We start from the raw sequence: 16,964 nt of genomic DNA on the forward strand, positions 1-16,964 counted from the left end.
CTGATACACAGTGGATACTTAATAAAATTATTGTGTTTCACCCATTAAATAAAATGGATTAAAGATAAAGTCTAACTGTAGTCACTGATAGAAAAGGGAAGGTGGTGGATGGAATGGGAAAAAATGGATCACTTTTCAAAAGTATTTTTGTTGCAATACTGGCAATATCAAATATGACCAATTTTTTAGTTTGAGTAATCAAGCTTCCTGTTGAAATAATACATAAACAAAATATAGCATATCTTTAATATTTCAAAGTAATAACTGAGAGCACATTAAATAAAAATTATATTAAAGAAGTACTCCCTTCCCTAAATAACTAAGTTTAAGTAATTAAAATAATTCTGCTAGTATCAGAAGATAATAGATTGTTTTACTATCTATAATTTAATTCCTGAGTAACTTATGATATAATAAAAGTATATGTAAGGAAAAAAGTCAGACACTACAGTACATTTATTGTATTTGTTGGTTTACTAAGAAATCTCAACCCTTTATACCCAAAAGTAATGTTTCCTGAGGAAATGGAAACAAGCTATATGTTTAAAATCTATTTTTAAAAGGTAACATGTTTAACATTGCAGTGAAAATAGGCTCAAAGAATTAGATTTTTTTAATGCCATTTTATTCTAATGAGATGCTGAAATATGATTTATCAAAAAGAACTATTTTCAAATGTTACAAATTTATAATGACAGACAGAAAAATCATAAGTCTGAAGACATATAGAAAAAAATAATAGTTCAGGAAAACAAAACAAAACAAAAAACCCTAAAATGAAGCTTGTGACATATAAGACTTCCCAAGTCAAAGTTCATGGCAAGAATGCTGTCCTTTAGCAGATGCTAAATAAACATAGCATGATGTTCAAGTTCTTCAGTACTTGTAGAGTAATTTCACCAATGAATTGCCAAAATATTTCATTATTAACATTTAGAGCAATTTAAATATAAAGTCAGTATACATCTATTAAGCCAAAGAACATTTTACTGTATAAAATTAAAATGAAAAAAGGTCAAACAAATAAGAAAATATACTAGTTTCTTATTCACATTTATTTTAGAATATCACTAGAAATAGTAGTCACCTATTATAAAACAAAAACTTTTTTAAAAGGGATTAATACATGATTAATATTTTAAAAACTAAGGTAATTGCTTAATGCATAATGCTTAGTGAAATCTTTGGTAAATTTTCAAAATTCTTAGAAATATCTTTTGATAAATGGTCAAAGGCTATGAACAGACAATTTTCAGATGAAGAAATTGAAACTATTTCTAGTCATATGAAAAGGTGCTCTAAATCACTATTGATCAGAGAAATGCAAATTAAAACAACTCTGAGATACCACTATACTCTTCTCAGATTGGCTAAAATGACAGGAAAAGATAATGATGAATGTTGGAGAGGATGTGGGAAAACTGAGACACTAATATTGCTGATGGAACTGTGAATGGATCCAGCCATTCTGGAGAGCAGTTGGGAACTATGCTCAAGAAGTTATCAAATTGTGCATACCCTTTGATCCAGAAGTGTTACTACTGGGTTTATATCCCAAAGAGATCTTAAAGGAGGGAAAGGGACCCACATGTGCAAAAATATTTGTGGCAGCCCTTTTTGTAGTGGCAAGAACCTGGATACTGAGTGGATGCCCATGAATTAGAGAATGGCTGAATAAGTTTATGGTACATGAATATTATGGAATATTATTGTTTTGTTAAGAAATAACCAGCAGGATGATTTCAGAGAGACCTGGGGAGACTTACATGAACTGATGCTAAGTGAAATGACCAAAACCCAGGAGTTTTTTGTACACTTCAAAAACAATACTATATGATGATCAAATCTGATGGATGTGGCTCTCTTCAACAATGAGATGATTCAAACCAGTTCCAATTGCTCAGTAATGAAGAGAATCAGCTACAACCAGATAGAGTACTATGGGAACTGAGTGTGGACCACAGCATAGCATTTTCACTCTTTTTGTGGTTTGCTTGTATTTTATTTTGCTTCATTTTTTCTTTTGTGCGGCATGATAATTGTATAAATATATATGCATATATTAGATTTCACATATATTTCTACCATGTTTTACATATATTGAACTACTTGTCATCTGGGGAGGATATGGGGGAAGGGAGGAGAAATTGGAACACAGGGTTTTGCAAGGGCTAATGTTGAAGAACTGTCCACGCATGTTTTGAAAGATAAAAAGCTCCAATAAAAATAAAGCTGTGTGTAAAAATATAAATGAATGAATAAATTTTAAAATAAAAAAAATATTAAAGATGAGGCAGCTAGGTGTTTCAGTAGATAACGAGCACTAGCCCTGAAGTCAGGAGGACCTGAGTTCAAATCTGGTCTCAGACACTTAACATGTCCTCCTAGCTGTGTGACCCTGGGCAAGCCACTTAACCCCAATTGCCTTGGCAAAAAAAAAAAAAAAAAATTTAAAGACTCCCCAAACAACCAGAAATACATAAAGGAAAAGAAATAAGCATGTAATTATGAAAGATACAATCTTAGTTATGAAGAGTAAATTATGAAAAACAGTGAAAAAAACTAAATCAGCATAAAATAGTTCATGTTTATATAGAGACTTAGTTTTACAAAGCAGCATTTTTCTCACAGGAGCCTTGTGAAGATGGTTGTTCAAAAATCACATTCATTTTGGAAATAAGTTCATTAAGCTTTATGTTCCTCAAGTTATGGGTCCATAATCATACAACTACTAACAAGCAAAACTAAGACTCAAATCCAAGGTTTCTGACTGCAAGTCCCCTAAAGTTACCATTAAATGATACTGCCTCTCAAAAACAGGTATCATTCATCTTGAAACTACTTTCAAGTACAAAAAATATTTTACCCTTTTCTCAGTAAGAAATTCTAAAAATGAATAATCTTTAGTACTTTCCTAGCATTAATTATCAAATACCTACAAAAATAATCCAAAAAAATAAAACCAAGACCCTAGACAAAATCTATTAGGCCATAGCATTTTAAAAACATATGTAGTAATTCATCATAAAAATTAACTTTTAATTATCCACCTCAAAGGGATCTTGCAAAGTTAACTAACATCCAGAAAATCTGTGTTTAATTCAAAGACAAAGAATTAAGACACAGCTCAAATGAATTTTTCAATGACTAATTTTCAGCTTAATATTTTCCAAATTCTAAAATAAGCATTAAACTCAAATTTTAGTACAACATATTATAACATCATTTTTATTGCAGCATTATAAAATATTGTTTTAAGCTTTACTATTCAAATACTACAATGAATTATTATAGGAAATACAATTGTAGAGTTAACTACACAAAAGCAGAATGTCTTCTAAAAGCAAAGATTCAAAAGAGACTCAATCATTGTAGGCAAAAGCCAAATGTCTCTCTTTTTGTGTGTTAGGACTGATTTTAAAAGAGAATTCTAATCATAAGGAATAAGTTGCAGGTAAAAAACTTCACAGAACAAAGAAAGAATTCAGTTTTTTTAATTGAAGCAAAAAAACCCAAAAAAACAAACAAACAAAAAAAACCTGACTAAACTCTATGTACTTACACAGGTGTAGTAAGACCACCAGTATATCATGTATAAACTATACTTTCCTACAACTCAACAAATACAAATATACCTCAAGTGATGGGCTATTTTAAAAAATGTATGTTTCTATATCACCTACATTTCATAATATATTTCATGTCTTATCCCCTCCTAGAGAGCCATCTCCTATAACAAATAAAAAAGAATAGGAAAAAAAATCAGTTTAGCAAACAAAACACAAAAGCCAAGACTGACATTGTATATGATGTTCTATATTGATAGCTCCCCCTACTCTGCAAAAGGAGTAGCTGCATTTTCATCTTTTTTGGAGCCAGTAAGTTTTCATTTTAGTATTTTGATGTTCTTCTCAAATAATTGTAGTTCTTAGATTTCTGGCTCAATTTGTTTCACTTTATACCAGTTTATATAACATATTCCTATTTTTTTCTGTAATCATTATTTTCATCTTTCATTATAAGTCAAAAAGCCAACAAGTATTTGTGTGTTTGTTCTATGCTAAGTAAAAACAGTATCTGCCTTCAAGGAACTTACACTCTAATAGATACATGCTTATATCTACTGGGAAAGATGGCATGCACTTAAGAACACAGACAATTCATAGAGTTAATACAAGATAAGTGTAGAAGAAAAGTCACTATCAGTTAAGAGAAGAATGGTGTCCTGCCAAAAAAGGTGCTGCTGAAACTAAGTCTTGAAGGAAGCCAGGAAATTTTAAGCGATGAGAAGAGAATTTTAGGCATGGAAGGCAACCTGTTCAAAAGCAGAGACTGGAGATAGAACATCATGTGCAAGAACAGCAAGTAACATTATACCTAGAGGGCTGAAAGGTACTTCAGAGACTACTACTACCTCATTTTACAGAGGAGGTAACTGAGGGAGTCCAACTTAGCTGAACTACAGAGTATACTAGAGAAGTAATATGTAAGAAAACAGGAAATGCAGGAAGAAGCCAAATTGTGAAGTTTTAAATACCAGAGGTTTTTATATTTAATCTAAGAGGAAATGGGGAGCCAACAAAGTTTCCTTAGTTAAGGAGTGGCTAGAATAAAACTTTGCTTTGGGAAAATATCTTTGAGAACTTATGTGGAGAATGGAATGGGGAAAGTTTGAGAGAGGGAGTACAATTAAAACATTATGGCAATAGTAAAGGAAAGAAGTGATGAGGATCTGAACTACAGTGATGACGATAGTAATAGGGATATAAATGAACTATATAGCAAAGATAATGCGAAGGTAGAAATGACAGGATTTGGCAAGTGATAATTCATAAGACGTGACAGTCAGAAGTCAAGAATGACATAGAGGCTACAAATATGGATGACTAGAAGGATGGTGATGTCCTTGGCAATAATAAGAAAGATCTAAAGAGAAGGTTAACTTGGGAAAGATGAATTTTGTTTGTTTATAAAATTTAAGATTTTTATGAAACATCCAATTTGAAATGTCTCTTAGTCAGCTAGTGATGCAGAAATAATAGATCACAATATTTATGTGTCACAATATGCTTAGCCATATCTGATGAAATGGAGCATCTACTCTGTACCCAGTTCTTTACAGTTATAGAGAGATGCTGTCACTATTTTAGTGTACTTATTGTTATCAAGGATTTTGAGATACAAGTCAAGTAGTTATTAAATCTCTGCTTCAAAAGCTATGAGGTTTTTGTGATTTTCTTAGCATAATTCCAAATTGCTTTCCAAAATAGCTAGATTTTTTTCTAAAAGCTCTAACAAAAAATTTGTGTGCCTGTTTTTCTACAATTCCTTCAAATATCATTCCATCTTTTGTCAAATTTGCCAGTTTGCAATGTATGAGTAGATACCTCTAGAGTTGTTCTGATTTGCATGTCTCTAATATGTGATTTGAAAAAACAAAACTTTCATATAGCTGCTAGTAAAATCCAATTTTTTTGAAAAATACTCCTTGGAATACAGAGAGGCTTGGAGAGACTTACATCAACTGTTGCTGAGTGAAATGAATAGAACCAGAAGATATCTGTACACTTCAATGTTGTATGAAGATGTATTCTGATGGAAGTGGATATCTTCAGCATAAAGAAGATCCAACTCACTTCCAGTTGATCAATGATGGACCGAAACAACTACACCCAGAGAAAGAACACTGGGAAGTGAATGTAGACTGTTAGAACTACTGTCTATCTATCCAGGTTACTTATACCTTCAGAATCAAATACTTAACATGCAACAAGAAAATGAGATTTACACACATATATTGTATCTAGGTTATACTGTAACACATGTAAAATGTATGGGATTGCCTGTCATCTAGGGGAGGGAGTAGAGGGAGGGAGGGGATAATTTGGAAAAATGAATACAAGGGATAATGTTATTAAAAAAATTACTCATGCATATATAATGTCAAAAAAAATATAAATAAAAAAAAAGAAAAATACTCCTTTATATACTTTGACTATCTCTGTGAACGGCTTTTGGTTATATATTTTTACAATTTATCTACATTATCTTGAATATCAGAATCTTAGCATCTAGCATTTATATAAAGATTTGCAAAGCTTTACATATTATTTCATTTGATCCTTATCAAAAAGATATAAAATATTTTTTTCTTTGATTTGATTTCTTTGATGACTGCTTACTTTTTTATTGCATCAAATTTTGTTTGTGCAAAAGCCTTTTCATTTCACATGACTGAAGTTACCTAATTTATCTCTTGTGATGATGATAACTATCTCTTATCTGGTTAAAGATTTGCCTGTAAATTGTAAAAGCTATTATGATCTGGTTCTCTTCTAATTTTTAAAGGTATGACTTAATATTCAGGGCACATATCCATTTGGAGTTTACTGTAGTACATGCTGCAAGATACTGGTCTAAGCCAAGTGTACTTAACCTTTACTGTGTGGCATGGACTCCTTTAGTAATCTGGTGAAGTTTACAGACTTATTCTAAGATTAATGTTCTGTAGAGGTTATTAAAAATAAAAATGCAAATTGTTTTCCCATCCAAGTTCACTTGAAATCTATCAGACTTCAGATTAAGAACCCCTGACTTAGGCTTATTTGTTTTCCAAATGATTTCCAGTGTTTACAGTTAACTCCTGTCAAATAGGTTCTTTTGTAAGACAAATACAGCACTAATACCTAAATCAGAAAACAATAAAATTGTGATACATGCATACATATCATTATTAGTGAAAATAAATTTTAAAACTTAAAACAAAAAATACACTGCATATAATTTAGATTTATGCCAGGAATTCAACTATTGTTCAACATTATTAGGAAAGTTAATAATTAATCATTTTAAAAATAAAAACATTCAAAACCATATAGTTGTAATAGATGCAGTTAAAGCTTTCACCAAAGTACAATACTCAATTATAGTAAAAACCTTGCAAAAATAGTCACAGGACTTTAAATATCTTATCTAAAACAACAACAAAAACAACTACAATATACAATGTTAATCACATTTTCCTAAAGAGAGTAAAAACAAGGATGCCTCCTTTTCTCAAAATCAGTTAGCACAATGTTAGAATATAAGCAATAGCAATCAAGACAAGAAGGAAAATTAAAGACAAAGAGGAGAGAAAGCTATCCCTATTGCTGATACCATGAGGTATCAACTTAGAAAATCCTTTAGAATGAGAAAATGACTGAAATGAAATCTTCATTAAAATTAACAGGAAAAAGAAAAAATAAATTTCATTCCTGTATATGAATAACAAAATCTAAGAATAAGCAATAGAAAGGAAAGCCCCATTCAAAATAATCTTGTAACTATATGCCAAAAATATCTGCGTATCAAACATAACAAGACATACTCAAAATTCTCTAAAGAAATAAACAAATTAATTGGAGGAAAATTGGAGGACTCATATCTGAGCTGCACCAATACAATAATAATAAAAACATTATTTTAACTTAGAAATTTAATGCAATTTTACGTTATTGAGAGTTATGCAATTAATATAAAATTCAGTTGGAGAAATAAAGAGATCTAAACTATCAAGGGAAATGATAGGAATAAAGTATAAATAATGAATAAAGGAATAATGACAAAGTATTTAGTAATGGTTAAAAAACTAGGTAGTGATGGAATGTGATATAGGAGCTAGAAAGCCAGGGATGCTAAGCCAAATCATTTATCCTTTTAATATTCTAGTTCTAGTTCTAATGTTTAGAAACTGACTATAAATTGCAGAGAAGGTGCTGACCTCTACTGGTAAAGGGAATTTCACCTGAGAATTCTATACCAATGAAAACATGTAGGTCTAGTCTAATAGAAAAGTATCAAACAGAATGGATAATGAGAAATCAGAAACAATTAAATTCAATAAGCCTGTGTTAAATAAATTGGAAAGCAAAGTATTTTAAGTGAATTACATTTTGCAGCAATAGTGTCAAATTCAAATTCAGAGATCTATTTAGATTTTTAGAAATTTAGCAATTTAGAAAACCACAAATTAACTTTCTATTGTACTTTATTTTTATTTATTTTGTTCAACATTTTGCATTTACATTTTAAATTTGTTTTGTTTTGCACTCCTGAACTGCAGATGCTAGCTGTAGAAACCTGCAAGTTTGATACTGTTTTACAATGTTAAAAGTCAAGTGTTGGATGAAATCATTTGCATTGGGTTCTTTTTATTCATCATCACATTACCTGAACACAACCTTTGATTATAGCTTATGCTTTCTTGATTTACTTTGAGAACAAGAGTTGTTTATTGGCTTTGTATCCCATTATTTAGTACAGCAATGTGGCACATAGCAGGTGCTTAATACATGCTTGTTTGTAGACCTAGCGATAACTTTAATCTGTATAACATATCCATCTTAAAAGTTAACTGCTGATGATTATTAATCAGTAAAATAGGAGAGAGATTATAAAAATGAGAATTGAAAAACTCTTGACAATAACTAAATTCAAAAGTATTTTTCTGTTTAACTCCAAAGGCAGTATTTTAAATTCATAAAAAGCATAAGCACTGTTGTTAAATGACAAAAATTATTTTCCTAAAAATCTTATAAAGGGACCTGTATGTGCCAAAATGTTTATGGTAGCCCTTTTTGTAGCTCAAAAATGAATGGATGCCCATCAATTGGAGAATGGTTGGATAAATTATGGCATATGAATGTTATGGAATATTATTGTTCTGTAAGAAATGACCAAGAGGAGGAATACCGAGAGGCTTGGAGAGACTTACATCAACTGATGCTGAGTGAAACGAGCAGAACCAGGAGATCATTATACACTTCAACAATGATACTTTATGAGGATGTATTCTGATGGAAGTGGATATCTTCAACATAGAGAAGAGCTAATCCAATTCTAATTGATCAATGATGGACAGAATCAGCTACACCCAGAAAAGGAACACTGGGAAATGAGTGTAAACTGTGAGCATTTTTTTGTTTTTCTTCCCAGATTATTTTTACCTTCCGAATCCAATTCTTCCTTTGCAACAACAACAACAAAATTTGGTTCTGCACATATATATTGTACCTAGGATACACTATAAGATATTTAATATGTATGGGAATGCCAGCCATCTAAGGGAGGGGGTGGAGGGAAGGAGGGGAAAAATTCGGAACAGAAGGGAGTACAAGGGATAATGTAAAAAAAAAAAAATTACCTATGCATATGTCAAAAAATGTTATAATTATAAAATTAATTTAAAAAAATAAAATTCTGGATGCCTATATAAAAAATTTTTTTAAAATCTTATAAAACTGATTAACATGAAATTATAAATTAAGATGAATTTTAAACCTTAATTACTTTCACTACCTAAGCAAGCTAGATAATTATTAATTATATATTATTCACAATCTTTAAAACAGAAAAAAACTAAAGGGCAATAGTTAATTTTTTTATTCAATTCTCCTAAATTGTAAAACACCCTAACTTGAATGAGAAAATCAAATAATATTGCAGATATCTATATGTTCAGAATCTAATCAGTTGAAAGATAGTCTTCATCTTTAAACTTTAGTTAGTAAGCCAAAGTTCAAGCAGTGTCCCAAAATTAAAATATTCCAAAATTTAACTGAAACGGATAATTTAATTGTTTGGCTAAAATGACATTTAAAACAAATGGCACAGTTCATTGCATCTCAGAGCATCCTGAATGGTTTGAACACAAGCCAACCTATATGTAAGACATACAAACTGTTCCTTCATTTTCTTCTTTAAAAAAAAAAAAGTTGCAATATTATAAACCATAAATCAAAGTACATGTCAATAATCTTAGAGAAACTCCAAAGTTATCAGTCTCTAATATTAGAGCCTATGAAAGCACTTCCTTTTAAGCCAACAAAATGTATTTATTACAAGTTAAATTTTTTCCACCTAAAACAGCTACCTGATTCCAAAGTCCATCTTACTGCCAAGGTAGAGTACAATACCTCATAAGAAAGTATATCAGAGGAGGCTAATAAAAAAAAGAATGTAAAAACAGAGCTCAGAGAAACATAAGAGGATTAGAAAATAACTATATTTCAAATAAATTGAAATTACTGACATTTTTGCTTCCTCAATGATATAAACATGATGAAAAATGAAAACTCTCTCAAACAAGTCAATTAACCCCTCTAAGTTTCCTGAGCAAGTTAATTTTTCATCTGTAAAATGATGGGTTTGAAAGGAGATGATTTTTAACATTCCTTCCTGCTCCAAATATTATGATTCTAATATTACTTATCAAGATCCATTTATAACATCCTTATAATAACTTACATTTATAATAGCAGAAAAAAATGACATTTTGTTAACTTTAAAAGTCTCATTCATATGACAATGGCTAAATAAATTGCATGGAATATGAACTTAATAGATCATTACTATGCTTTTAGCAAGAATAGAGAGAAGCAAAGCAAGACAGAAAGACCACAAAAATATTGAAGACACCGACAACAAAAAAACACTGCATGATACAATTATGATCAAGTTTGGCCCCCAAAAGAGAGAAAACTCACGTTCCATACCCTCTTTGGGCAAAGACAGGGAAGAGGATAAGCATGATAGTTCTTACCATGAGCCAGACACTGTGTTAAGTGCTTTTTACAAATATCTCATTTGGTCATCAAATAAGCCTTCCAGGTAGGAGTTATCATCCTGATTTTACAGTAGAAGAAAACCGAGGAAGAGGTTAAGTGACTTGCCCAGGATCACACAACTAAAAAATGGTTGAAGCCAGATTTGACATTGAGTCTTAATGTCTTTAGGCCCACACCTCTATTCCTTGCCTCTTTGCAGAGGCAACTATCTGTCCTCAGGTGTGAAAAATTGCCTATGTTGTCAGATTTTTTCAATATATTAGTTGGTTTTGCTTATTTTTGTTCTCTTTCTTTAAAAAAAAATCTTTGTTATAAGGGATGGATCTCTGAAAAGGGCAAGGCAAGAGACACAGAAGGACATCTGGGTAACCTTAAAAAAATTAATTAAAAATCTTCCCAATTATTTTCCTAATTTGCAAAATGGGATAATACATGCACCACTTATCTCACAAAGATGTTGAAAGGAAAAAGATTTGTGAACCTTATATAAATGTAAGTTACTATTATTGCTCTGGAAAGTTAAAAAAAAAAAACCACAGGAAATGTATTTGGTGATTTTTTAAAAAAAATTTTACTAGCTTTTTGGCATTTTTTCTGCTTAGTCTAAGTTTAAGTTAGAACACTATTTAGAGAATAATTCCTAACCAGTTTTCAAGAGTTTTTAAAGAAATAGAGGCGAGGTACCTATTGTTGTTGTTTAGTTGATTAGTCATGTCTGACTTGTGAACCATTTAGGGTTTTCTTGGCAAAGATACTGCAGTGGTTTGCCATTTCCTTCTGTAGCTCTTTTTATAGTGAAGAACAGAGGCAAACAGGGGCAAAGTGACTTGCCACGGTTCATCTGGCTAGTCACAGTGCTAGTAAGTGTCTGAAGCCAAATTTGCACTCACAAAGATGATTCTTCTGGATTCCAAGCACAGTGCTCTATCCATTAAACCACCTAGTTGTCCTGATACCCATGTCTTCTTCAAAGAAGAAACGCATTTTGAGGATAAGTTTGATAAGGCTATTTAAGATGAACAAAAATAAAAATACTGTTTTAATATCAAGCTAAAAAGACAATACTTGAGTATTTTTAAAAATTTTATAAAGCAGATTTCTAGAAATTATCACTGTTTTCCTTGTCTCCATTCACATTGAACATTTTTGCATTATTTGTTTAACTCCATCAACCCTCTTCATACTGCTGCATATAATAGTACATCAATTAAAAATAAAAGATGACTACCAAGTTCAAAAAGATTATATTTCATACAAATGTCATAAAAATGACTCCTTTTATACCCATTACTACTATCCTTTTAGCTCCAGACATAGGTATTTGCTGAGTTGACTGGTGTTAACAGTTTTACAAATGATCTGTTGTTCACTGGCATGTCTAATTTACTTTACTCTTTATAGTATCAGCAGTGTCATCTCAGGGGGGAAGATTGGTGAACTATTTTGCAAAGATTTAATTTTTTTTTATAACTACTTGCAAGATAATCATGTCAGTTCCAGAGACAGTGATTCCAAACAACAAGACTTAGAAGCAGTGTCACAGCAAGCTAGGTGATCTTGAACAAGTCATTTATCTTCTATGAAACCCAAGTTTTCTCATTAGTAAAAGTGTGACAATAATACTGAAATGGAAAGACTTGGAACAGAAGACCTAGGTTCTGACTATTACATCACTGCCCCAGGGGATCTTGGGCAAGTCACTTCCTCTACCTTGTCTAGATCAGAAGATTTCTCAATATGCCTTATAAATGCCATGACACTATCATGTAAGGTATTATTATTACATCCAAAGTCTAAAGTCTCCAACATAAATTTGATTGACTTAAAATTAGAATAAGACAGTGACAACATTTCATCTCTGATGCAAAAATAATTAATCCTATTCTTTAGAATGATTAAGAAGGAAAAAATTCTGGCCTGCATTCTGGAAGACTGGAAAACATATGCTTTTCAACAGATTAAGTACTAAAATCCGAGGGACAAATATAATACAAAATAATTCATGATCCCCTCTAGGTGATCTCTTATCTTGATAAGAAATTTATTCTTGCTACTATTAAAAAAAAATTAGTTGGCTGTGTTTCTTCACATGATTTCTCTAAGAAAATCCATTTTCAACACTAGCCCCACCAAAAAAATTTTACAGACTAAAGACTATACTGATCAAAAGATGTCCCCAAAAGCTAAAAATCAAGGAGTATTAAAAAAAAAAAAACCACTCACAATTGTACTATATCACATCTTTGAACATTCTAAAAGTTACCCCTGTCAGGATACTTTAAAGTTCCCATATTATAAACAATCTTCCTCAGTTTTAACAATTTTCCTGTTTTATACTTTTCAAAAGCTTTGAAAATTTCTATAAAAATACTGATATGAGCTACCAGTTTCTGAACCCTAAATATTTCTCTAGGTCAGCAGTCTGATAAAAAGAAATTAAGTGTCCTTCAAATGATAAAGAGAAAAGAATTACATAATTACAGTCTAGCACAGTGTTTTACAGTGTGGTAAAAGGAATAATCCTTGATTTTGAAGTATACACCATAAAGATAATTACTATTTATAGCATCCATCTCTTTGCAAAATTCAACATTGTCTTGGGCCCCATTTAAACTCTAAGAAGATATTTTTGGAAGGTAGTTTTCTTTACAAGATGGTTCTGATGCATGAACTCTAAGGGTAATAGTAAGGCTCTGGTATAATATTACGTCTTATTGTTCCCACTCTAAAAAAGGATTTTTCTTTCAATAAAGGCATACTTATCTAGCAATGATACCTCAAAGTATCAGTCACCACACACTCTATTCTCACCCCTAAACCTTACAAATCAAAGAAATCCAAGATGTACAAATATGTATCTTAAAATAGTGAAATGGTTAAGAATCCTATGATTCTATGACTTAAAGGTTTACTGAATTTTATTATTAATATAATTACTAATCACTGAAACAGAATCTTGTTAAAACACCCAGATCAAGCTATAACACCACTTTAGGCATAAACAACTAAAAGATAGGATGTTTGGATGGGAAGCTACTATAAAATGTCTTAATTCATTATTATAAAGTAGAATCATCCTCATCAAGTATAAGGCGCTATTGCCAAGGACAAAACTTTTTCTCCATGGCAAAAACGAGGATGATTTCAATTAATTTGTTTTTAAACATTAACTACATACACATTTGCAAATGAATATACATGTAAGTATAATATATATATATATATATTTTTTTTTAAACAATCTTGCTATATAGTCTAGAGATGATATATTTATTTTATGGATTTTCATACCTTTGTAGTAAGTCCAGGAGCCCAATGGCTAAGAAACAGTCAAAAAGGAAAAAAAAAAAAATCTAAAGTAATAAGCTGCCATGTTGGTTCTTATAGATCCAAGTAACTAGCAACACCATCAACAGTTTTTAAAGCAGATGGAAACAAATCCTGAGGCAAGATATAAAGGTGCTATCCTACCTAATGGCTAGAGAGTTACCTTTGCTGCTTATTGCTTACTTATTTGCCAAATATTACAAGTTTATTCTTGCTTCAGCAAATATATATATATATATATATATATTTCAATTGAAAAATTCTCTAGAGTCACACAATTTAAATACAGTACTTCATTTTGATTTTAATTTCTCAAGAGAGGATGTATTTTCTGTACTTCTTTTCTATAACCAATTGAAATTTGTTTGAGATGCAACTGACTTGCTATGGCATCTGCTCACTCTCATAAGTTTCCTCTGGGTATGTATAAAAATATATTATTCATCCTAACTTTTAGTATGACTTACTTTTGGAAAAAAAAAGGGGGGGGGAGTAACAATGTGAAAATTCCATCACTTTGGATTGCAATTAGTAATTAATATTGGGAATTTTACTATTTCCTCAGGTTTGAATTCCCACATTGGCAGGATGATCAACATTTCAAAAATCTAATTTTCTGACAAGAAAAAAAACAACACAACTTTATCAAGGATATTCTGCATCCCCCATTATCTTGTCTCCATTCTGAAATAAGAAAATAAATGAGACGATTCAAGCTTTATTTGTGGGTGTGTGAGTGTGTGGGTGTGTGTAACACACGACTTTCCTATAACGCCTGGTGTTTTTATTTTAAAAAAAAAATTTTAATGCAAACAACTACAGATAATCTCGAAGATGACACACAAAGGCTGAAGCGGCATCACCAGTGCCCTCTACCAGGAAGTAATCAGAGCAGCTTCAATGGTGCAAACTCCAGACAATAAGGAGGTACTACCGTGTACCCAAATGGCCCCAGTCCTTAAGCTACACGCTTTTAAAAAGCCTAAAAACAGACGATCTGGCATCCCTGTAACACCTGTGCTACGGCACTCAGGAACACAGCGTTCCTTCTCGGGTTATCCAAAGGTCTACAAAGATCCGCTGCCTCGGAAAGAGAGAATACACTCGACCTTACCAGTCCTCCGGGAAAAGAAAAGAAAAAAGCAGTTATGTTTTCCCTTTCAAAAGCAGCCCACAGATCATCTAAACTTCACGAATCAGGCTCGGGAAAGAATCCAACCCCCCCACCCTCAACTTTATAAAAAAGGCTCTCGGGGCTGCCCCCGGCCCTGGAGAGGGGGAGAGGTCACCGGCGACCCTCATCCCATGTGCCGGACCACAAGTACAGTTCTTCCGGCTAGAGCCCGAAGAACCGAGGCAGAACTGGGCCGGAGGACCAAGGGGTGGTTCTTCCTGCCCCGGGTCCGAGGACAAGATGACCAACAACGGGAAGCTGCGCACGTGTGGTCCTCCGGCGAGGTGCGGGGAGAAAGAGGGGCGGGAGGAGCCCGATGGACTTGAAGGGGGGGGGGGCCGGGAAGGGCTTTGTGCAAACTCTGCAAACGAGGGACAGAGCTGAGGGGGTGTCCAGATACAAAGGGAAGGGGGAGTCTCGGATGTACACACGCGCGCGCGCGTACACGTCCCGACAGTCGACTCCCCAGTCCGAGGGAGCGCCCCAAAGGCGAGTCCCGACGCCTTCTCCCTCGGGCCGGGCCGGAACAAAGGAGGCTCGGCCCTGGCCTGGGCCTGGCCGGGTCCCCGCACCCACGCACCCACTTCCCCTTACCCCCCGCGCGGGCCAGGCCCGGCGGAGCCGCGGCCTCGGGTGAGGGGAGAGCGAAGTGCCCGGGGCCGGCGGGGAGGCACTCACCGCTGCAGCACCAGGACGACGGGGAGCCGTTGGGGAACTTGGCCGAGTCCGGGACGATGCAGACGCTGGAGCTGAGGTGAGGGCACTCCATGGCCGGGGGAGGGGGTTAGGGGGAGGAAACGGAGGCTCCGGGAGCTGGAGGGCTGGGGGCGGGGGTGGGGGTGGGGGCAGCGGCGGCAGTTCGGTCTCCGTTCCCTCTCCGCCCGGCGCTCTGGAGGCGGTGGCGGTTGCGTCCCACAGCCCTCCGCGTCAAAGACAACTGCGCGATCCGGACGCCGGGTTTTCCCACGCGCACCGCTCGTCTTTCCGACAGCCCGTTCCGGGGGACGGGAAGTTCCGAGCTCCGGGTTCTGCGAGCCGCTCCCACGGGGGCGGGGGCGGACGGCGGGGCCGGCGAGGGGGGCCTCCACCCACTAGGCCCCGCCCTCCTCCGCCCCACCCAGTTCCGCCCCTGCCCCGGCGTGAGCCCCCAGCGCACGCCAGAGCGCAGGAGGGAGGGGCTTGAGAGAGGGTTTCAAAAAAGTTAGCCTTGGAAGTGTCTAGTTTTCCCAGCTCAGGTCACCCGGACCCAAAGTGTCTCTGGGCACAATGTGCTCCCTCAGTTCGTTGACTCCTCCCTCTCACCCAGAAAGCTGGAAGTCCTGGCTTTACAGAGATTCCTTCACCAAGGGAAATGAATGAGTCCGGACACCAGCGCCCTCCACAATCTGCTATGACAGTATTCACATCGAATACCAAACCTTCTGTCTGATCTTCCAGACCCCCGCGACTTGTCCTCCTCCTGCCTCTGCGGGCCTCCCACTGCTCCTGGGCCATCCCGGACTCTGCGGTCCCGGGGCACTGCTGCGTTCTCGAACAAGGCCCAGCTGGGCACTTTCCGGGCCCTCTCCTCTCTGTCCCACCTTCTACAGAAAGCTTTTCCCATCCCACTGCAATCCAGCGCCGGGCCCTTGCCCTTTATTTTCAAATTCTCCCAGCGTGCACCACTTTCGTACATGTTTGTTTTCTTGTGGTTTTCACCCTTTTAACAGAGAGCTCCCTGAAAGTGGGGGTGCCCTTCTTTGCGTCTGTCACGGTACCTGGCATAGAGTAGGCACTAAATAAAAACAGTGACTGGCGAAGATCAGCTTTTGAAGAGAACTTAGAAACTGTCTTCCGTTTTACATGGTACATGTGCA

At 34.9% G+C, this 16,964-nt stretch overlaps 1 protein-coding gene and 1 long non-coding RNA gene across 8 annotated transcripts in view; one reads left to right on the forward strand and one right to left on the reverse strand.

The window, feature by feature from the left end:
* USP3 (ubiquitin specific peptidase 3) overlaps positions 1-16,043 on the reverse strand; it is a 131,572-nt gene extending 115,529 nt beyond the window's left edge. For both annotated transcript variants that reach the window (XM_074294877.1, XM_074294876.1), the window contains exon 1: positions 15,787-16,043. In XM_074294877.1, coding sequence (XP_074150978.1) covers positions 15,787-15,877 — 91 coding nt within the window. In that variant the 5' untranslated portion in view covers positions 15,878-16,043. The remainder of the gene's footprint in view (positions 1-15,786) is intronic.
* LOC141558133 (uncharacterized) overlaps positions 15,738-16,964 on the forward strand; it is a 33,213-nt gene continuing 31,986 nt past the window's right edge. For all 6 annotated transcript variants that reach the window (XR_012486968.1, XR_012486971.1, XR_012486970.1 and 3 more), the window contains exon 1: positions 15,738-15,862. This is a non-coding gene — a long non-coding RNA (uncharacterized LOC141558133). The remainder of the gene's footprint in view (positions 15,863-16,964) is intronic.

This window comes from Sminthopsis crassicaudata, chromosome 2 (genome assembly GCF_048593235.1).
Source record: "Sminthopsis crassicaudata isolate SCR6 chromosome 2, ASM4859323v1, whole genome shotgun sequence".
In the NCBI taxonomy this organism is placed as follows: domain Eukaryota; kingdom Metazoa; phylum Chordata; class Mammalia; order Dasyuromorphia; family Dasyuridae; genus Sminthopsis; species Sminthopsis crassicaudata.